We start from the raw sequence: 22,782 nt of genomic DNA, 5'->3' as shown, positions 1-22,782 counted from the left end.
TCCTCCTTGTTCTAAAGTGAACAAAGTTCACCTCCAAGTTTCAATTTTAAACATTTTTGGTCCCTGTCGTTAAATTTCCGTTAGCAAGTAACGGAAAACACTATTTTGGGGTACAAATTGAAATTTTAAATTTTTTGGGTCTGAAAAATAATTACAAATTAATAATAATAAAAAAAAAATAACCAAAAAAATTATTTTTTATTATACTTAATATTATTATAATTATACTACTTATAATTAAATTTTTAATAATAAAAAAAATTAACTAAACTAATTATTTTTAATCATACTTAATATTACTTTTAATTATACTACTTATGATAAAAAAAAATTAATAACAAAAAAATTAATTAACTAAACAAATTATTTTTTATTATACTTAATATTATTATAATTATACTACTTATAATTAAATTTTTAGTGATAATTTTTTTTGTCCACTATGATAAAACGTTTTGGGGCCTCGTTGGTAATAAAAAAATCCGAAGCGACCCTATCGATTCTTTTGTTTTTAATAATAAAAAAGAAATTAATTAAATAAATGATTGTGAATTATACTTAATATAGTTTTAATTATACTACTTATGATTATTTTTTTAATAATAAAAAAAGTAATTAAATAAATTTCATTATACTTAATATTATTAAAAATTTAATTATAAGTAGTCTACTTTTAATTTATAATTATTTTCAGCCCCAATAAAATTTAAAATTTCAATTTTCACCCCAAAATAGTGTTTTCCGTTACTTGCTAACAGAAATTTAACGGCAGGGACCAAAAGTGTTTAAAATTGAAACTTGGAGGTGAACTTTGTTCACTTTGTTCACCAACTCTCACACCTCATCGAGTTGTTTGGCTTCCACCGGATCCGGGTTGGGTGAAGCTAAACACAGACGGAGCCCGTAGAGCATCCACCCAGATTGCAGCTATCGGCGGGATTATCAGAGGTTCGGACGCTGAGGCCATACTTGCATTTCACGAGAGGATCTCTGCCCCGAGCACTATTGCAGCCGATCTTGATGCCCTTGCCTCGGGGCTGCGATTTGTCATTCAGAGGTAATTCACTAGAGTTTGGATCGAGCTTGACGCAGAAGTCGCTGTTCGACTTCTTTCGCACACGGATCAAGGTCATTGGAGTCTTCAGAGTTCTCTCACGACGATCCGGAACTCTCTTTCTACTTTGGAGTACATGATTACACATATCTACCGGGAGGGCAATACAGTAGCTGATGCATTAGCTAACTTGGGGTGTCAGACCGAGTTGGCTCGTACCTTCACAACAGCGGAGCTTCCCCGACCTATTCAGCAGATGATTCGGATGGACCAACTTGGATATCCATCCTTTCGACGACAGTCTCGCACATAGGTGCCATGCATTCCACGTTTTTATATTATTGGCAATTGAGGAATTTTCGTGAACTTTACATGTTAGGAAGGGTTGGGGTGATTATGGATTGTTTGGGTCTATCAAGACTAGACTGTTTGCCGAATGGTGCCACACATTTCGCAGCCGTTATACCTGTTTCTCCCATTTTTCGCGAAAGTGTAAGTGGCTTCGGCTGTTGTGGTGAGGCGAACGGTCTACCTTGGTCTTCCCCGACCTTCTATGATCATTCCCACCCCGTCCTTTTTATTATTTGGGCCACCTGTTTTGTCTGTATTCTTAACGTTTTGTTAGTTAGCTATTGTCTTTTGTTTGTCAATTGCTATTATTAGCCATATGTTGGGCACTAGCAATTTGAGCGAAACTCATTATGTACTTCTTAAATTTTGTTTTATAAACAGGTAGGGAGTCAAGCCTAACCCCCCACCCTCATTGGGTGTCGTTCTCTTAAAAAAAAAAAAAAAAAAAACAAGGGGGACCAAAACTGAAATCGGGCCAAACATGAGGGACCAAAAGTGTAATTATCCATAATTAGTACAGACCGCGGATCGATATAGACATATAGTATATATTATATATAGTAATAAATATTAATAATTTATAATTGGAAAAATCGGAATAAATCGGAAATAGTCGGAAATAATCGGAAATATTCGGAATAATTTCGGATCGAAAATCGGAAATTCCGAAATTTTGTTATGTATTTCCGATTCCAATCCGATTTTTTTCGGAATTTTCGAAAATCGCGGAATTTCGGAATTCGGAATTGAAAAAGTCGTTTCAAAATCGGAATATTTCGGATCGGATTCGGCGGAAATCGGAACTTTCGTTCCAATTTCCACCCCTACACTTGACAATTGACAGATACTTGTAAAATCTTGAAACGAATCGCAAAATCGTTGTCTACAAAATACAAATACAGTTAAACCTCTATAAATTAATACAATCGGGACCAAGGAAATTTTATTAATTTAGCGAATTATTAAATTATCGAGTTAATAATATAACGCGTTTTTACCGAGTCGGGACCAGAATAAACTATTGTTTAATCGAAGTTATTAATTTATCAATTAATTTATCGAGGTTTTATGTAGTTATATTATAATGAAAATAAACACAAATTACTGTTTGAAAAACAGCCTAGAAATACTCATTTACATTCATCCGAAAGCATACAATTACAACGTATTTAAAACCAGTGTTCTAAAAATCGGCCGAGGCGGCCGATTAATCGGTCGCCGAGGCGGAGGCGGTCCAAAACCTTTACGATTTTAGTGTAAAGGTTTGAAAAATCGGTTTTTTGCCTGTGAGGCGGTTTGAGGCGGTCCGAGGCGGTTTGAGGCGGTCAAATCGGCAAAAAATCGGTCAAAAATCGGTTTTTTTTTTTTTTTTTTATATATATAAATCAAAATAAAAATTGGGATTTTAATAAAAAAAAAAAGGAGTTTATGCTTTATTTTGTTTATGTTAATTATTATTTTTAAAGAACTAATGATGTATGCAAAGAATTTATGTAAATTCAAAAAAAATTGCCTTTTTATTTATATTTTATAAGGATATTTATGTATTATAATCTTATTATTATTAAACTTTTATTATGTTATTAGAATATATATACATGATGGAGATATAACTATGTTTAAATATTTTTTATCTATGTTTTGAGTGTTTATAAATAATATCTACAAATATATTATATTAAATTTTAAAAACCGATTTATTTCCGATTTATCACCGATTAATCACCGCCGCACCGATTAATCGTGAGTCGGTGCCTGACCGACTCGGACCCGATTACCGCTTTTTACAACCTTGTTTAAAACATACAAAGTATACGTTAGAAAATGAATTTAAATTTTAGTGATTATTAGTAAAAAGCCCCCAACTTATCTGGTTTAATTAGGATGGATCTCCCCCTTTTCTACTGTTAGTCAAACCCTCTAATTATTAATTAAATAAACATTTAATGAAATTTCAAGTGATCTTCGTAATTTACACTTCTATTAATAATATATAATTTGTTTTTTCTTTCTAAAACCTTAATCCCGTCTCTTCTACTCCTCTCTTTTTTCTCTCCACAAATATCCGCCTCTTCCACCTCTGTGCCGCCACTATCACTCTGCTGCAGCCGCCGCACATCGTCGCGCTCAGCACGGTCCTTACAGATCCTCATCTTCCTCCACCATCCTTACAAATTTATTCATTTTTCCTCTTCCTCTTTCATTTTCGAAATTAACCCCGCCACCGCCGTTTGCCCTCCACCTTGGCACGCACCGCCGCTTGAAGTAAGATTTATAGGTGTCAAGGTGGAAAGCAGGCTATCTAGTAATTTGTATCATCCAACATTGGACGGATCCTTAACAAATCAATCAATTTATGGATAATTTCATATTAGTAGAGATTAAAAAAATAGCTGAAGACATTTCATTCGTCAAGATTGATGCGCATTACTATTTTGAGTCTGGATTGATTTAAGGAGGCGGCTAAAACAAATAACGTTTTTTTCTTACTTCAATACCACCAATATAAAAAATAGATAATAAATAGGTAATGACATTAATACTTTTAATAAAATCAATACCACACAAATTTTGTGTATAGTATTGATTTTCATTAAGGGTGGTAATATCATTACTTATTTATTATCTATTTATTTTTTATTTTTTGTGTTGGTGGTATTGAAGAGAGAAAAAACGGTATTTGTTTTAGCTGCTCCCTTGATTTAATTTATTTTAGGTTGGTATGGTTTGATTTGATTTAGTCTTTTCCACCGAGTTACAGTTGTATGGTTGTTTACATTACTTTGTAGTTGATTTAGTGTTCTGCTATTTTTTTTATAATTTTTTTAGTTGTTTTCGATAGTTTTATAGTTGTTTTCGATTTTTTTTGTAGTTCGTTTCCACAACGTTATATTTGATTTCATTTTTTTTTTTATAGTTAGTTTCGTTAATTTATAGTATTTTATTTTTGGTAAACTTGCTATTGTAAACAACTATTTTTTGTAGTTGTTTTACAGTTTTCTTATAATTGATTATGAGAAAACAAATAAAAAATTTAGTTGTTTTCAATAACTGTGTAGCACCAACCCTCATTAGGAGAGTCAGTACCTAGCTTTTACCAATAGGATAAATGTATAGGGTTCGAGTCCCCCTCCCCTACTTCCCCTTGTAAATGGACTTGAATTTTAAAAAAACATAATTGTGTAGCTCTTTCTGGAAGACAAAAGCAAAAAAAATGAAATAAGAAACAAAATCAAAATTATAGTCGATTTCCAATATTTTTAATTGATTTTGAAAAAAATGAAAATTAAAACAAATATTTAAAATCAAGGGGGTCAACACAAAATTAATTTATTCATTTAAAATTCAAAGTATTTTCTTAAATTAAGTCGAGTATATTTATTAATTTAAAATATAAAAACTAAGAAAATAATACTTGAGATGGAAGTTGGATGTAATTTTCAAATTATTTATGTTCTTTTCTCATATAGCCAACTTCTATAGATCATGCGTATAATTCATTTGTTTTAGGTAAGAGGAATCACATGACTTCAGTTGATTACAGTTTAAAAAAATTATTGTTAAAACAAATTAAGTAATTAATTAGTGTTTTCACATGAAAGTCGAAATATAACTCCAATAAAATAATGTAGAAGAATGTGAATAAGAGTAGAGCTATGGTGAAATTCACTTACGATATGAAGATAATTTAATTATCTTAATATTTTTAATAGAATGTAAAAGAAATTTGTATTAAATGATGAGTTGGCCCTCTAGAGATCATCAAAATGATACTCTAATTTCAGTTTCATCTTAAGAATCTCTAAAATCACAAGTGTCACCTCAATGCCACATTATTTGGAGATTTTTCTTAAGATTTGCATTCGAAATAATTTTTTAACAAAAATCTCAAAATATACTATGTGGTGGCACTCTATGTATTAGAGATTGAGTTTAGCATTGGAGATGCTCTTATTAGTGAATTAAATTTCATCCCTAAAACATAGCGCAAACATTGTACAAAAACTTTTGCTTTATGGTGATTTGTTTCTTTGTTTTCTTGTTCAGTTTTTTAAAATGTAAATGTTATTTTTAAAAAATAACATCTTACTTTTTTGTCTTGCAAATAAATCCACCTCATTCAAACTTATTTGCAAATAAGGAAAAAAAAATTATATATCAAAGTTATCCCCAACTCTTTGAAACCCTAATTCAACTCTAATTTCATGATTTACACTCCAATTTCGCTCAATTTCACCAGTTAACCAATTTTGACCCTTATTAAAATTTTGACCGGAGACCGCTGGTCAACTTCCGGCGTTGATTTTTTTTAGAAAATAAAAAAAAAAATCATTAATATTACTGTCTTGGCCTGTAATATTACTGTCTGAGACAGTAATATCGCTGTATAAGACAGTAATATTACTATCGGTCAGATAAAGTAATTTAACTGTTTAAGACTCCGACAATAATATTAATGTCTGAGACAATAATTTTACTGTAATAATTTAATTATATCGTCTTGGCCTTCAATTTCGCTGTCTCCGACCGTAATATTACTGTCTTTGACCATAATATTATTGTATGCTGCAGTAATATTTGTGTTTGAGACAGTAATATTAGTTTTATTACTGTTTTGGATAGTAATATTAGTAATATTATTCTTTTGGCATACAATATTTATGTCTCAAACAATAATTTTGTTGTTAACACAGTAATTTAGAGAGAAATAAAAAATAAAAAAAAGTCGGTCAACGACGATTGACCGACTTGAAAAAAAAAATTCAAAAAAAAAAAAATCAACGCCGGAGATGACCGTGTCAACGCCGGAAGCTGGCCCGAAAAAAAAATCACAAAAATAATTATTTTCTAAAAAAATATCTTTTCAAAAAAATTATTTTTTCAAAATATTATGAAAATGGGGATTAATATGATATATTTGTTCAAATCCAGGATCAATATGCAATATTGATGAAGTTAGAGTACAAAGGATGGAATTGAGAAAATTATATTATGAGGGGTACTTTAGACAAAAGACACGAGGATGAATTTATTTGCGAGACAATTTTTTGTCTGAACCTATGTGCATTTCAGTTGCTTGTCATTGTCATATTTGCCATTTGCCCTTTTTTTTAAAATAAAGTGTTATATATTTACTAAAACTTATCATGCATTTATCATCACCCTTCATTTATTTTACCAAACTATTTATGTTACCTATGTAGCACGAAAAGTTTGCTTCTTAACGTTTATGTGTTCCGGACACGTTTTGTGCCGGACACTCGAAAACACCATTCATACACCATATGCACTTTTTTGCAGTTTCTTGAAAATAAACATGTTTGAATACCAAATTTTTAAATATTTTTTCTATTCCCTAATTATTTACACGATTTAATGATAGTTGATAGTAAAAATTATTTTGAATATGTTTGTATGAAAATATGTAAAAAAAGTATGTACATAAAAACTTATATATCATTATACAATAAATTTATAAATATACCCTTATAATTTTAATATTTACACATTTCCTCCAAGTTTCCGTATTCACATTTTTAGAATATATCATTTCCCCCTTTTTCAGTATGACAGTTTCCGTGTCCGAGCTACATGTCATAATACTAGCCAATTTTAGAGTTATGTGCTAAAAAAGGCAATAAAAGGAATTGTTCGCTAGTATTGATAATACGTGGAGCTTTTTAGGAATTTGATATAATAAGGGATATTAAATGCAATAAATTTAATTTTTTTTTTCTCATTAGCATAATCTTGTGGTGTGCAACACCGATTTTTGGAAGAAGCTTAAATTAAGATTATGATATGACTATTTTAATAATGACTAAAAGTTGGAGGTCTCACGAAAAATTGGTTAAGTTAGATTTTCATGGATAAAATGGGTAAATTACAATCACCCCTGAGGTATAATCAAATTATGAAAAAGACTCCTCTTGTTTGGATAATTACAACCCCAACTTCTTAAATTTAGTGGAATCTTCGAAATTATATGGAATATTATCACTTTTGTACCCGTTTTATTCCATTCGAACTCTACATTTTAAAGCAAGATGATCATAATATGTGTTTTTTGGCTTGTATATATCAGATTGTGGTGCATCAGAAACTGTATTTTTACACAAAATGAGTACAAACTAGAGCACATTCCACGAAATCTAGATGATTATGTTGAATATGACACCATAAGAGTGGAGGTGTAAGAAAAAATACCTCAGCTGGTAGATGTAATTATCCAAACAAGAGGGATTTTTTTCGTAAATTGACCATACCTCAAGGGATGTTTGTAATTTACACTGGATAAAATTAATGTAAATTATATTGTGAGAGGGATTTTCACAAAAGATAGGGGATGAACCTTTTTGCTTAACTATTTTAGTCTGTATATTTGTGCGATTAAGAGGGTGTTTGGCTAAGCTTATTTTAAACAGCTGATAAGCTCTTACGTCTGATAAGATATTTTTAGAGCTGATAAGCTGTTACATCTTATTTTTAGGATTAATTTTTAGAGTGTTTGGATAATGAGCTTATTTCCTATTTTTACTCATTAAAATATCTTAAATAAAAAGGTGGGGTAGATGTACTTATTTAAAAATATCTTATTTGCTCTCCTACAGCTTATTTTTAAAAAAAATAAGATCTTTTTTAAAAAAAAATTACCAAACACTTTGGAAGAGCTTATAAGCTCTAAAACATCTTATAAGCTCATTTAAACATCTTATAAGCTTAGCCAAACACCCTCTAAGTCTGGATCTATGGGCCGAGATTTAATTTGTCCATGCAACGGGCAAATTACATATAATTTCCATTGGAGTAGACTTATTTGCACTTCTATCGGGACAAAATTCAGTCCAACAAAAACATCCTCTTTCTTTTTTCTGATAAACAAAAAAAAAACAAAAAAGAAAAAAAAAACATCATCTTTTCTCTTGCTCCAATTATCCCTTAAAATATAATTTATATCCATAATATCTTAGCTCAAAAAATATGGCACATAAAACTCGGATTTTAACAATATATCACATCGACTCCCAATTTTCACAATTTAAAAACAAAATATATTTTTCTTCAGAAAATAATTTTTTTTCTGAATTTTTTTCCGTCCACTAACTGTTGTTAACTTCTTTTATTTTTTTCGGAAAAGACCCTTTTTCCCAATTCTTTGTCAAAATAGTTCCCGCCACCGCCCTTGAATGTCAGTCTCCGGCGTTAACCATTTTTTTTATTATTATTTTTTTCCTAAATTATTTTATTTTTCCGCCGTTGATCGGTCAACAAAGTAACATTAATGTGAACACAACACAATTATCTTACCGTCTTACACAATAATAACCGTGTTCATAATAATGTTAAATATTTTCTTATATGTTTTTTAATTTTTTTAAACAAACCGACACAATAATAGTATCGTGCTAACAGTAATACTAATATTAACATAATGATATTATTGTGTTAACAACAATATTATTGTCTTAGACAATAATCTTGTAATACAACACAATAATATTACTTTATATTACTGATAATACAATAATATTATTGTGTTAACATTAAATTATTTTATGACTGTCAAACAACCAAAAGGAAAAAGTCAGCATTGGATATCAATGGTCAACGACAGTGACGGAATTTTTTTTCCAAAAAAAATAAAATAAAAAGAAAAAAAGAAAGTGAGGGTTCAAGACCGGTGGTCGACAAGAGTAACGGCCAAAATTTGTTACTTGGTGATATTGAGGCTAAATTAGAGTTTAATAATGAATTTGTGGAGAATTAAATAAGGCTTCAAATGGGTGGAGGTAATTTTAGTGTATATATATATATACACACACACTAATAACTTCACCCGCGCGATGCACGACATTGTAATAATTAATGCAAAAGTGAAGTCGATCTACTAAAAAATCCATTAGATTTCAAAAAAACATTTAAATTTTAAGTAAACATCGTATTTTGATTAGTAACTCCTCTCGTACGATGCACGACATATATATTTTTTATTAGTAATAGTATTAAATTATGTGCACGCATACAAAATTATAAACATTAGGAATGAGGGAAAATTAAGTGCATGAATACGATAAATTATAAAAATTGAACACATCATACAAAAATGAAGGAAAATTTACACTCAATTATTAAACACCAAAAGGAAAGGGGAACCATAAATTTCTGGTAGAGGAAATGTTGTAATCAAATTTTCCAACTATCAAGTACAGAAAAAAAAATTCAATTTAATAGAAAATTAGAATATAAGAAAATTTGGAAAGAAAAAAAATTAAGATAAACGCAATCCGACATAAGTTACTTGGGACATAACTCCAGTCACAGCATAAACTCGCAATATAAAAATAATTATATCAATGTATTGCATGTATACGAACTTATCAAATAAGAAACAATATCACCGGCATTAGGGGGGGGGGGGGGGGGGGGTGGTGTTAAGGCCTACACCAACCATCTTCATAGAATGTAATTACATAATGAAATTAATCCCCTTCAACAACGACAAAGTGAATTTTAATAAAACATAAAACGAACGTACCATTAAATTATACAGCGACATAGGAAGACGGATTCCCAACTGACTGCAACGACATCAGACAACCAGGATTTTGGTAGTTTACCCGTGTTTTTGACTTATTTGGGTTTTCACTTCTATCGCACTTGACATGGCGACGGTTCCCGGTTGAACCGGTCGGACCGGCCGATTCGGTCTGATTTTCAAAACATTGCTTGCTTGTCATCAACGCATTCAAGTCGGGATCCAACTTTGAATCTTCATTCAGAGGCTACGTGGAGAAGAGTCTTTTCTTAGCATCCTCGCTTATCTCCTATACTTTTTCTTTTGTCAAGCGCTGTGGAAATTTAATGGCACAAACTATTACCACTCGCTTTCCATTTTCAAGTAATGAAAGGGATTCTCTTCCTCTTAACTTGGTTCTTTATAAATGAATAAAGGCTGCATTGCTTAAAAGAAAAACATAAGAGAGATCAGTAATTTCCATAAAATCGTTAATTTATTTATATTTTCTCTAATTTGAGCAAACAAAAATTCGAAAAAACTTAATTTAATAAACAAAGTATATATACCCTGGAAATTAATAATAGGAGTGAATAATTAATTGCATAGATTCGGGGCAAAAGAATAGGAAAAAAACCCTAGAATTTATCAGGAACAAATTTACTTTTACTAATAAATAAAATATATCTAGAAATTTAATAATTAGTATTATACCCTAAAAACTAATAATAGGAGTCAATAATTAATTGCATGATTCGAAGAAAAAAAATAGGAACTAATAATTAAATATTTTTAAAACAAATAATATTAAATGAAATTAATTAAATAAATGACATTAAAACTATAAAATGAGCGGGATTTTTTTCTAGAATTTACCAGTAGCAATTTTACTTCAATTAATAAGACACACACACACATACACAACATATAAGTATTTCTAAAATAATCTTAGTAATATACACACACATACACAACATATATATGAAAGTTTTTCTTAGTAACAAATAAGTATTTATATAATCTTTTCCAAAGTGTTTAGTAAATTTCTAAAAAAATATCTTATTTTTTCTTAAATAAGTTGTTGGAGAGCAAATAAGATCTTTTTAAAACAGTATATCTACTCCCACTGATCTGATTCGATGTCCTTAGGATGATGACTAGTATCTCCTAGTAAGATACTTTGTGTGAGAGTTCGTCGAAGATTTGGCTAGAAAGGTACCTACAGTGCTGAGAAGGGGTTTTCCTGGTGTAGAGTCTCCAACGATCAAGTCAGAAACCATCTTTCTCTCTATATGTTAAAACTATATACAGTATAATGTTGTGCGTATGTGTCTTGTGTGTGAGTTTGTTAAGATCAGGACATCTCTTTTATAGAGGTTTCTTGCCTTGGGAGTCAAGGCTTTCCTTTTAGGATTTCTTCCCCAACTTCTTGGCCCTGCCGCCCAATGTTACGGCTTCCTGGAGCTACTAAGAGCTTCTCTCGCTTTCGGAAGTTCGAGGTGAGATCCATGCTAACCTCACCTCGTATTACTTCTGAGGTTCTTCTCAACACGAGGCGAGGCTTAGCCTATCTTATATAGTGTAAGTACTTCAGGCTTCTCTTATTCGCCGAGGTGGGATGCTTAGGAACTCGGTTTATTCCCTGATTATAGTCTCTATATTGCTTGTTGGGCCAGTTTATGCGATAAGTTGAGGTTCAGGCCGTGGCGAGCCATGATTTCATTACTGGGGGGCCCGAATATGTATTAAAATATAATGTAAAAAATTTAATGAAAAAAATGGTTGCTCCAACAATGGTGAATTTAAGATGTTGCGACATGGTGGACTTTAATTTTTTGAGGGTTCGGGGGTAGCGTCCCCGAAAAAAATATCGGTTTTTTTTTTCAAAACCAAGTGATAGGAAAAGAGAACTTGGTATTTTTTTTTTGCATTTATTTGGACTTTAGGTGCACTAAATAATAAAAATTTGGTGGACTTAGTAGATATAAAGGCGTAATACAGTGGAAATTTTTATTTTTTACAATTGAGGATGACTTGAGTACATATCACTTCCCAATGGTGGATTTGCCCCTAGTTTCAAGTCACAATTTGTAACTTTTTTTATCCTATTTGTTAGATCCATTTATTCTATGAGGACAATGCAAATGCAGAAAACTATACATGCATATATAGTACTAAAAAAATTAATATTTTAGAACGGGCCAATGCCCCCCGGGGGGTGGGGGGCATACACTGGCTTCCCCACTGGATTCAGGCCCTTTACAAGTCATGTTTGTTTACAAAGTGGTTCTTAGAGGTGAAGTGGTCCGTATCACTCACATTTTTATTTAAGATCTTATACTGAGTAAAAATTAGGAAATAAACTCATTATCCAAAGACTTTAAAAATTAACCCTAAAAATAAGATGTAACAACTTATCAACTCTTAAAACATCTTATCAGACATAAGAGCTTATCAATTACTTAAAATAAATTTAGTCATAGACTCATACACCCTCCCGTGTCATGTATTTTTGCGCAATATGTCCTTGTTAAAAATCCCAATAGTTCACAACTTTATCCTATTGGATGGCGATTGTGTAACATAGTTTTGTGCCAAACCTTCGTATGCCGGCAGCAATAAACAAGTATTCTTTGCTTCAATGTCTTTACGAATCTACTAATATAAAAATCAAATATTTTCTTTCTACAAAGAAATCTTTTTAGACTAATCATACATGCCAAATATGTGTAATGTTAGGCCTTTTTCCTTATCCGACCAAGTAACAATGTTGCTCGGTCATAATGGTGAGCAGATATACATTTATTTATAATAATATTGCAAATAAAATAATATTAATTAATCATATATTTACTTTATGCACGAGAAAATATCTTATTATGACTGAATTGAGAGTCTGCATAGCCTCCTCTCTACTTTCTCAATTTGTAACAAGATTTGAATTATTAAAAAAAAAAAAGTTAAAAAAAAAATATTTTTGTTAGAAAAGAATCTTGATGAATTAATTTAACCGATATAGAACCACAAAGTTTAATTTAAATGTCAACGCAGTCACGAGTCAGAAAATCAGAATCCAATAGGATTACAAATAAAGGAAAAAGCTCGAGGGTATTACGGACAATTCACTTTAAAGAAATGAACAACTCAAGCAACAGCAACGACGTCGTATGGAGGTGTATAGTTGAAAACTTGAAGGCACTTGTAGCGTAGCCGACCCTTATGCCTACGTAGAGACGCAAAGAAGATCCCAAAATAAAAAATAATAAACAATAAATAACCAAACCCTTCCACCTCCTTTGTTTCTCTCTCCTCAGATCCAACGCTTCAAAAAAATCTCGAGCCACCCCTTTTCATCTCGACCGTCCGTTGATTAATTATTTCATAATTATTTAGGCTTTCGTCCCTTAGCTTAGGTGTAGTTTTGTTGTTGATTTCTAAGTTGCTGGTTGTTTAGGTTATTAGCCCCCCCACCCCCACCCTCCCTCTCTCTCTTTCTTTCTCTCTCTACAACATTTTCCTCAAAGAAAAGTTATCTCCCAATTCCCCATCGCCATTGCAGCAATCCCAATATTTGAAGATGCAGGTAATGCCTGTACATACATGTGTGTGTATATATAGACCAGTAATTATATATATATATAATATTTTCTCTCTCCGTTACTCTTTATGATCATTTTTGTTTTTTCTCTGTCTAGAGATTTTGGTTTTCACTCAAAAAGTTAATTATGGTATTGAAAAAATCATTGTTTGTTGGTGTAATTAATCGGCGCAGAATGCAATGGCGATGCCGCCGTGGCTGGAGAAACTGCTGAGCACGGACTTCTTCAGAGTGTGCCGGGCCCACGTGGACTCGGCCCGGAGTGAATGCAATATGTATTGTTTGGATTGCAATGCCGATGCATTTTGCTTCTACTGTCGCTCCTCCAAACACAAAGATCATCAAGTTATTCAGGTTGATCCATCATCAGTTTATACTTTATAATTAATTTCCCCCTTTTTTTTTTCTTTGTAGTCATAAATATTATTGGCGTTACAAGAAAATTAAATATGGTATTTGTTTATTGTTAATTTCATATTAATGTTTTTTATATTTTAATTTAATGATGATGATGATGATAAAAACAATGGTATATGTTTTAATGTGTAATAATAATGTAGATAAGGAGATCTTCATATCATGATGTGGTGAGAGTGTCGGAGATTCAGAAGGTTCTGGATATAAGTGGTGTGCAAACGTATGTAATAAACAGCGCCAGGGTTTTGTTTCTCAACGAGCGGCCTCAGCCTAAGTGCGGTAAGGCTGTTTCTCATGTCTGTGAAATCTGTGGGAGAAGCCTTTTGGACACTTTCCGCTTCTGTTCTTTGGGTTGTAAGGTTTGTCCAAACTCTCTCTCTCTCTCTCTCTCTCTCTCTCTCTCTCTCTCTCTCTCTCTCTCTCCTTGTGTGTGTGTGTGTGTGTGTGTGTGTGTTTTATTATTTCACATTCCTTATGTTCATACAAAATCAAAGTATTGATGAGCCACATTCATACACCATATGGTCCTCATCACCATCCTTTTCATTATTACATAACCAACTATTTGGCAATATATCATCATCATCTTTATTTATTCATTTATATTTATCATATCATTCATAAATGTGATCTTATAATTAACACACGCATCTGAATTGATTTAAACCATCGACCTCGTAACAAACAGTCGATTACAGTAAATTAAAGGTTCTTTATTTATTATTTAATTTATAAATATCATTTTGAAAAAAAAAAAAAAAAAAATAGGTTGTAGGAATAAAGGGGGATGGGGATGGAAGGTTTACAGAAAGAGGGGAAGGGGTAAATATGTCAATATCATCATCATCGGAAGAAATGTTGCGTGAAGGCATAGAACAAGACATATACCCGCCGCCCACGCCTCCGCCACCTCATTCCACCGCAAGAAGAAGAAAAGGCATTCCTCAAAGGGCTCCTTTTTGGTCTTAATTATATATTCCCTCTTTTTTATTTTATTTTTTACTCTTTTTAAAAACTACTTTATACAAAAATAAGCAAATTTATAGGTTAGAATATTCCATTTGGGGGGGTGGTGGAGGGGGGTCGTAAAAGAAAACAAACTCTCAATAATGCATAATTTGTTATTTGGAAGTTGTAAATTAAAGTATACATGTAATTTAAATATATATATATATATATATTATATATAAAAAAGCAAGTCTTTATAGTTTTCATGGGCCCATCTACCCACATGGGCCGTTTACATAAAAGAACAGCACCTTTAATTAATTAGTTTTATTTATTTATTATTTATTTATTGCATGGAATGGGGATAATTGGCAACTCTGCACCCTCAAATTTATACTTTTGGTATTTTGTACCCTTAAATTAAAAAAATAGCAGAATACACCCTCTAATTATAATTTGCTTGGCACCTTGCATTATGACATTTTTTTTAATTTAAGGATGCATAGTGCAAAAAGTATGTAATTTGAGGATGCGAAGTGCCCCAATTACCCTGGAATGGGGGAAATTAACTTTTTCTGTGATGGTGACCTAGCTTAGTTAACTTAATCAGAGATTCTTCCTTTGATCGTACTCTTTCAGAATATAACTGTTATTTAATATTTAGTTTAATCCCACTTTGCACCCCTGAATATAGCTTTTCGGCACTTTGCCCTCGAATTATTTTTTTATAGCATTTTGCACCCTCGAAACACAATGAATGATCATGTATAGTGCACCTCGAATGAATATTTAAAGATAATGAAGGTAATTTAATATTTTAATGGTATCTTTTAGGATGTCAAATGTTAAATATTTTTTTTTTATTATTCATCAATCTTTTCGAAACTACGAAGTGCAAAAATAAAATTATATCTCATCAACATATTTCATTATTTTTTTTCATTATTTTTTTTCACAATTTAAAAAAAAAAAATACAAAACGAATCCTTCAGTTATTTTGGTATCAACTTATTTGAAAATTATATTTTCTTCAAAGATTTCTACCAAATACTCATTGATAAAAAAAATTAAAAAATCCATCAATCGAATAATTTAATAAGATTTTTTTTATAAGAAAATATCTACGCTTGAAATTATATTGGGGCTGGACGAAAATAATAATTTGATTTGTTATTTTACAGCCTGGAAATAATAAGTTGATTTGATTTTTTTTTGTTTTGTAGGCTAATGAAGTTTTAAATTTTCAATAAAAAGTAAATTATGAATGATTTATTGTGTATCGGTAATGCAAAGTGATATTAATTTTTTTTAAAGGTGCAAAGTACCAAAATGTAACATTTCAAGAATAATGACAATTAATATAAAACGGATGAAAAATAATGACAAAACCGAAAATATGAGTTTTTTTCTTTACAGAACACCCACGAAATTGTGTTAGGACAGGCAGACCTCAATCGATATATAAACGAGAAATAAAAACTAATGTTCTACACAACTGTTTAAACTTTAATCATATATAATTGGGTAAATTACGGTCACTGATGAGATAAGGTCAAATTACGAAAAATCCTCTTATGTTTGGGTAACTACAATCACCCCATCAACTATAAATTTTCTTACATGTCCACTCATATGGTGTCAAATTCAACAAAATCTTATAAAATCCGCTGAATGTTATCTAGTTTGTACTCGTTTTCTGCAAAAAATGCAGTTTTTGATGCACCACAAACTGGTATTTACAAGCTAAAAGACACATCTTTTTATCATCTTATTTCAAAATGTGGAGCTCGAATGGGGTAAAACGGGTACAAACTGTAGAAAATTGACATAATCTAGACGATTTTACTAAATTTGACACCGTAAGAATTGACGTATAAAAAAATTCATAGTTAAGGGGTTGTTATGATTATATGAAAGTCTTTTTTTTATAATTTAACCTTAACTAGGAAAACAAGATGAATATTCCCTTCATTGAACAGGTAACCGATATTCTCCTCAATCAATTCAGATTGCAAATTCAATCCTATATACAGGCTACAGCTATTAAATTGATTAGGGTCCACCCTAGTATGGTACACTCTACACGTAGGCTATAGCAACATGCATTCTTCCCCTCAGATGTTAACCAACAATTTGGAGTTAATATTATTGACTTATACCAAACAAATTGGCTGCTGCTACTACTATAGTAGTCACCACATTACTAGCTAGGTACAAACTCACTTGATATTTTTTAGAAGATGTATAATTATATCTATGTTGAAATATGAAAGTCAATCCCTTTTTTGGAAGATAATTTTGAGTATCATACTTTAATTTGATTATATATAAATTATGACCGCGCATCTGAATTTACGTGAAACGGAAGAATTGAATACTTAGGCCCTGCTCGGTTGCCAATATAAGCCATGATTAATTAAATAGTTGGACTTAATTTGATGTTTGGTATCCTTAATAAATTGTCTGGTTGATCCGCCAAAATTATATAATCATGGCTTATCTTGCGTTATCTTACCTTCTAATGAGTTTTTTTCGTTGGGCGTTTCAATTTCCAATAAAATAATTGGCCATAACTTTAGTTTACAAGTGACGACGAAAAAATTGAAGGCAGTTTCGTGTAACTATTTATAGGAAAAAAAAACAATTACAAAAAGAATGTAACCAAAAAAAGAAAAGAAAAAAGAAAGATAAAAGCCAACAATTGAAGATTTTACTGAGCATTATTTGTCTGGAACAAAAATTTTCGTGAACTTTGTTACTATAATACCGTTCGAAGTCGAAATACAAAACAAGATGAAACCGAAAACAAAGAGAGGAGAGAAAACACAATATTGTCACAGTACAAACTATTTTACACAAGCAGTATAACTTCCAAAATCACATATAGTTTTACGGCATACCATGGTTCAGCCAGTTACAGTTGTCTTTGCAGCAAGATGTATGAGAGCGCGTTTATGGTACGTATAACGCATCTTCTTGTATTTCTGTACAAACGCTGGAAGATCAATCTCTCCATCAAGAAGCTGCCTGTGCAGCGTCTCCGATTCCTCATCTGTTTTATTCATTGCATCTGTAATAATACAATGATAATTTATTTAGTTTAATTCACAGATATCATTTGAGTTAAAGCTATCCCATATCAACCCTATTCACCATTGGCCTTTCGTAAGAAACTCAAGACTCGACATGCAGAAATAGATGACATATGAAGCAAAGCATTTATGTCAAACCACTCGCGTAAACGAATAATATAACGAGGGGAAAAGAAAAAAAAATCTTGGAGGCCCCTGCCCCCGTTCATGGGGGAAAGAAACAATAATGAACTAATAATATTTATTACTAAATTATACTAGCATGGCAGTTTTTTTTTTTGTTAAGATAATTCCGTTTTGAGAGAAGGATCCGATTTATTATTTATACATGTTAAGTATAAATTCGTTATTCCAATGATCATCAAACTAATTATAAAACAATTAATTATAGAAGGTATTCCATGGAGACGGTCGATTTGTGAATGATACTGTCATTGTTATGGTGAAACTTGAAGCGGGTTTGGGTAAGACGGCATTTAGAAAAATGACGTACTTGGTGAAACTGAACTGACCAAACCGACTTGATTACACATTGCCAAAATATTAAAGTTACCCCAATAAGGCACATCAGACTTGTGCGAAGCTAAATAAGCATACCTTGAAGTCGAACGAGGAGAGATGAGGGTGAGTAATACTTTAGAGTATCTTCTTTTTTCCTCTCTAATTCATGCAATTTTTCTTGAGCAGTTGCCAGCTCTGTAGTTCGAATTATTCTGCACTGAAGCCACGAAAACCAAGAAGAAAAACAATGTCATAAGTGCAAATTGCGTCCAAAAGAAAAAATTAAGTGAATCCCAACCCAAGGCCGCAGAACTAACCTGATTCCTTAGCTCCATTATGCATGGTTCTTTGTCCACATTTTCTCCTGTATATAAGATCATTAATTATTATGCTTGATAAAAGTGCAGTAATGTTTCAAAAAAAGAAAATGAATATGCGGCAAACAGAGGACTTACTAGCAAGCTGCAGCGTTTCGTTCCTAAGTTCGTCTCTGACCTGATTGAGTAAACATATTAAATGAGTTGCGTAAAGACAATTGGAAAGCCGCAGCTTGCTATGAAGACTACATAAACAGAATAAGCACGAAGAAACAAATATAAATACGGTGCAAGTTCAAAAATCCAAACTAGAATCACATGGGCACACACATACATATCAAGAAGAAGTGTCAAAGTTTGAAAAAAAAATCCTGGAAATGTAATTTATGTGTACATATATACATCACGCAAAACAAACTCAAGTTTAACAGGACAAGCACCAAGTTAGAACCAAGAAGGGCAAAACGGTAAATAACGATATGAAGGGGAAAGAAAAGCCCTGAAACTTACCCTGTTTTGAGTTCTAACAGGTTCGAGTGAAAGTAAAAGATTCTGATAAGCATCCTTGTCCGACAGAAGCTTCCTCAGATCATCAACACTATCATAAACAGAAACAACAAGGCTACATTTTATTCATCAACTCATTACCATCCGTACATTAGCTCAGGATAAACAAAGAATAGCAACTCAGTCACAGCAAAATTTCTACGCAATTTCATCACTATCTGATGTCGAGAAATCGGAGAAGGAACAAAACATTAACCCTGGTGAAAATTATATGCTTCAGTAAAGTTGTCACCTCTTATCTTTCAAAACAGCAATAATTCCGGCTGCTTCTGCAGGCGAAACATTTGATAAAGAGCTTGCTCGATCGGTCGGTCTTGATAAGTTGTTGGAACCAGGTGTTGTGGGGCGAGACGAGCTAGGCGAATTCACAACCGAAGGCGGATACCATGATTCTGTGGGCTGACCTTGCTGCTCCTGAGAGCCCCTATCGACATAAATCCAATTCATACCAAGAAAATTACATCTCCATACGTTACGCCAAAAAACAAAACAGGAAACGAAGAACGAAAGCTCCTAATTAATTTCTTACAGCCAATTTTAATATGACCCAAAAAACGCAAAAATCATCAAAATTAGGTCATCTCTGCCAATTACGGAGGCAATTCAAATTAATTCAATCAACCAACTGTCTATCCTGATTGTTTAATAGTATATATGAAGACAACAGAATCGAATTCGCCCTATATCTGACAAAATCGAATAACCCCCACAATCATCATACCATATTAATTCATATCAGTGACTCACAGTAATCATACCATATTAATTCATATCAGTGACTACAAGCCTAGATTAATTGACCTCGAAGCGTTTCATTTTCATCGAAAAAAAGGCAAAAAAAAATGTAAAATTAAATCAACTGAAGGAAGAACAGAGATTGGAAAAAGGGGGATGATTACCAGAAATTTTTGAACATGACTTCCGGAGAGGACTCAGTCGTCGTCGATCGTGTAATGGAAAACTAATCAAGTAGGAGGGATCGGAATTTACAAACCGTGCGAAACCACAGGGCAGTAATTGAGTTTTTAGCAATGTTATTAGGACCGGACCGGTCCGACCGCGACCCGCAACAAAAATGGGCCGATCTGATGCCTAAAACCGGAAAAGTCAAAACCCGGGCCAAATCACAAAAATCCGGTTCGACCGGTGAAAACCGGCTAACCCGGAAACCGGTCAATCACCCGGGTTTTCATCTAAAACACTTCGTTGGTGGCTATTGGCGGCGGGATTCGGCTGAAATTCACCGGGGATGCCCGGATCTAGGTGGAGCAGGCGGTGGGCGACCGGAATTTCACAGATCTAGCCGTTGGTGGCCGGAATTCGACGGGATGAAGAAGAAGAAGATGGAAAAGAAGAAAAATAATAAAAATAAAAGGAAGAGAGACAGTACAAAAACTAGAGAATTTTATGAGCAAGAAAGAGAGAGATAGTGATGAAGATGATGGAGGTGACGGAGAGAGAAAAAATGGAGAGAAGAGAGAGGAGAGAGAAGAGAGTGTAAAAAAATACAAAAGAAAAAAAGGCATGGGATAATAGAAAGAATAGTTTATAGGGTTAAATACAAAAACACCCCTGTACTATGGAGTTTGTATCATATACCCCCTGTACTACACAAAAATACAAAAACCCCCCTAACATTACATTTTTTTCTAAAATATGACGAAAATACCACGTTAAGCCTATAAATATATTTGTTTGAGCCATTTTCCACTATATTTATTAACATTTTCGGTCAATTTTAATTGGAAAATTTTGATATTTTTATTTTTTTCTCCAAAACATTTAATTACTAAGAGTTTTTTTTTTTTTTTTTAATTTTCTGAATAAAACCTTTTATTTTTGTCATTTTGAATTTCTTCCTTTTTTGTTAAATCTTACGGTAGTTCAAATTCTCAACAATCATAGGATTGTAAAGATGTTTGTAATCTTAGGATGTTTGAACTACAAGAAGACATTTAAGAAAAAAAATGAAGAAACTCAAAATGACATAAATAAAAGTTTTTATTCAAAAAAAATAAAAAAAATAATAAGCAATTGGATGTTTTGGAGAAAAAAAAATATAAATACCAAAATTTTCAACGTAAAATTGACTGAAAATGGTAAAATATATAGTCGAAAATGGCTCAAACAAACCATTATGTATATATATATATATATATATTATATATATATATATATATATATATATATATGTGTGTGTGTGTGTGTGTGTGTGTGTGTGTGTGTGTATGCTTGAGTAGGGGAGGGGTATTTTGGTCACATTTTGGAAAAAATGTAATGTGAGGGGGGTTTTGTATTTATGTATAGTACAGGGGGTAAATGATACAAAGTTCATAGTACAGGGGTGTTTTTGTATTTAACCCTAGTTTATATATAAAAAATAAATAATAAAAGTAAAGAGAGTGTAAAAGATAAAATATATATACAAAATATTTAACATTAAAATTAATAAAATATTTAAAAAAATAAAAAACCGGGGTCGAACTCGAACCCAGTTGAACCGGTCCAACCATGACCCGAAAGCCTATCCGGTTTTAAGTCCGGTCCGATTCTGATAACATTGGTTTTTAGCTATTTTTTAATATGTTTCGTTCAGATTAATCCCAAATCGTGTTGAGTTTTGTGCTTGATGGATTAATTCTCCTATCGTAAATTGTAGGTTTTATCCTGTAATAATATCCACAATGTGCATTCAGTCCACATACTTTACGGTATTACCAATTGCGTCCTGAAGTTTGATCATTACTGCACACTTTAGTCCTCCATGTTGAGTTGCTGACGGCCAAAACTACGGGGGAAGTCATCGTGACCACTGGTTTTTGAGGTAATTAGTCACGTGACTTCCCATAGTTGAGTGCAAACATATATATTTGCGTGAAAATAAAATTATTAATGAAACTACAAAAGACAGAATGAATATTGCATATTGAATGTGTGTATGTGGATTTGTTCGACCCTACACCCGGTGATAAACACCGGGTGGGTCTTCTGTTGTTACGTGTCTTTTTTTTGTATTTTATAATATATTCCTCGCTATTGGGTCTTCTGTTGTCACGTGTCTTTTTTTTGTATTTTATAATATATTCCTCGCTAGGATTTAGGAGTTTTAGAAAAATAAAAAAAGAACACGTGGCAGCAGAAGACCCACCCAGTGTTTTTCACCGGGTGTAGGGTCGAAGGAACTGTGTGTCTGATGTGATCTCAAACTTAAATATTGAATTAACTAAAAAAAACTTAAATATTGAATGACAAAAGATATAAACAAATAAAATTGTGTTTTAAAAAAGACATAAACAAATAAAATGGCCAGAGCTACAAGGCCCAAATACAGCAGCCTAGGGAAAGCCCAACCGGCCCAAGGAAGAATAGAAAGCCCAAAAGGAGGGAAAAACCATGCTGCCGCGAGGACTCGACTGAAAGGA

General features: G+C 32.2%; 2 protein-coding genes across 5 annotated transcripts; one reads left to right on the top strand and one right to left on the bottom strand.

Moving 5' to 3' along the window:
- Positions 1 to 13,336: 13,336 nt before the first annotated feature.
- Positions 13,337 to 15,217, top strand: LOC105952848 (protein RGF1 INDUCIBLE TRANSCRIPTION FACTOR 1). 3 transcript variants are annotated; one of them, XM_088824426.1, is made up of 4 exons: positions 13,337 to 13,503; positions 13,693 to 13,872; positions 14,079 to 14,294; positions 14,704 to 15,217. In XM_088824426.1, exons 1-4 carry the CDS (start codon positions 13,498 to 13,500, stop codon positions 14,902 to 14,904), a joined length of 603 nt encoding a protein of 200 aa, XP_088680552.1. In that variant the 5' UTR covers positions 13,337 to 13,497; the 3' UTR covers positions 14,905 to 15,217. The 3 variants fall into 3 exon arrangements, with proteins under 3 accessions (XP_088680552.1, XP_088680553.1, XP_088680554.1); XM_088824427.1 differs by having other exon boundaries at positions 13,397 to 13,500; XM_088824428.1 differs by having other exon boundaries at positions 13,404 to 13,522.
- Positions 15,218 to 17,295: 2,078 nt separating this feature from the next.
- LOC105952847 (vacuolar protein-sorting-associated protein 37 homolog 1) lies at positions 17,296 to 20,891 on the bottom strand. 2 transcript variants are annotated; one of them, XR_016033806.1, is made up of 8 exons: positions 20,260 to 20,881; positions 19,593 to 19,784; positions 19,304 to 19,391; positions 18,932 to 18,971; positions 18,794 to 18,840; positions 18,573 to 18,693; positions 17,651 to 17,953; positions 17,296 to 17,346 (listed from the first exon to the last, which is right to left on the bottom strand). XR_016033806.1 is itself a non-coding variant. In XM_012976426.2 (7 exons), exons 1-7 carry the CDS (start codon positions 20,274 to 20,276, stop codon positions 17,790 to 17,792), a joined length of 669 nt encoding a protein of 222 aa, XP_012831880.2. In that variant the 5' UTR covers positions 20,277 to 20,891; the 3' UTR covers positions 17,572 to 17,789. The 2 variants fall into 2 exon arrangements, 1 of the variants encoding a protein (XP_012831880.2); XM_012976426.2 differs by lacking the exon at positions 17,296 to 17,346 and having other exon boundaries at positions 17,572 to 17,953; positions 20,260 to 20,891.
- Between the last annotated feature and the right edge of the window lie 1,891 nt (positions 20,892 to 22,782).

Source organism: Erythranthe guttata, chromosome 10 (genome assembly GCF_056151865.1).
Source record: "Erythranthe guttata isolate IM_541 chromosome 10, IM_541, whole genome shotgun sequence".
Taxonomy (NCBI): domain Eukaryota; kingdom Viridiplantae; phylum Streptophyta; class Magnoliopsida; order Lamiales; family Phrymaceae; genus Erythranthe; species Erythranthe guttata.
This window is presented reverse-complemented; position numbering and strand designations above follow the sequence as displayed.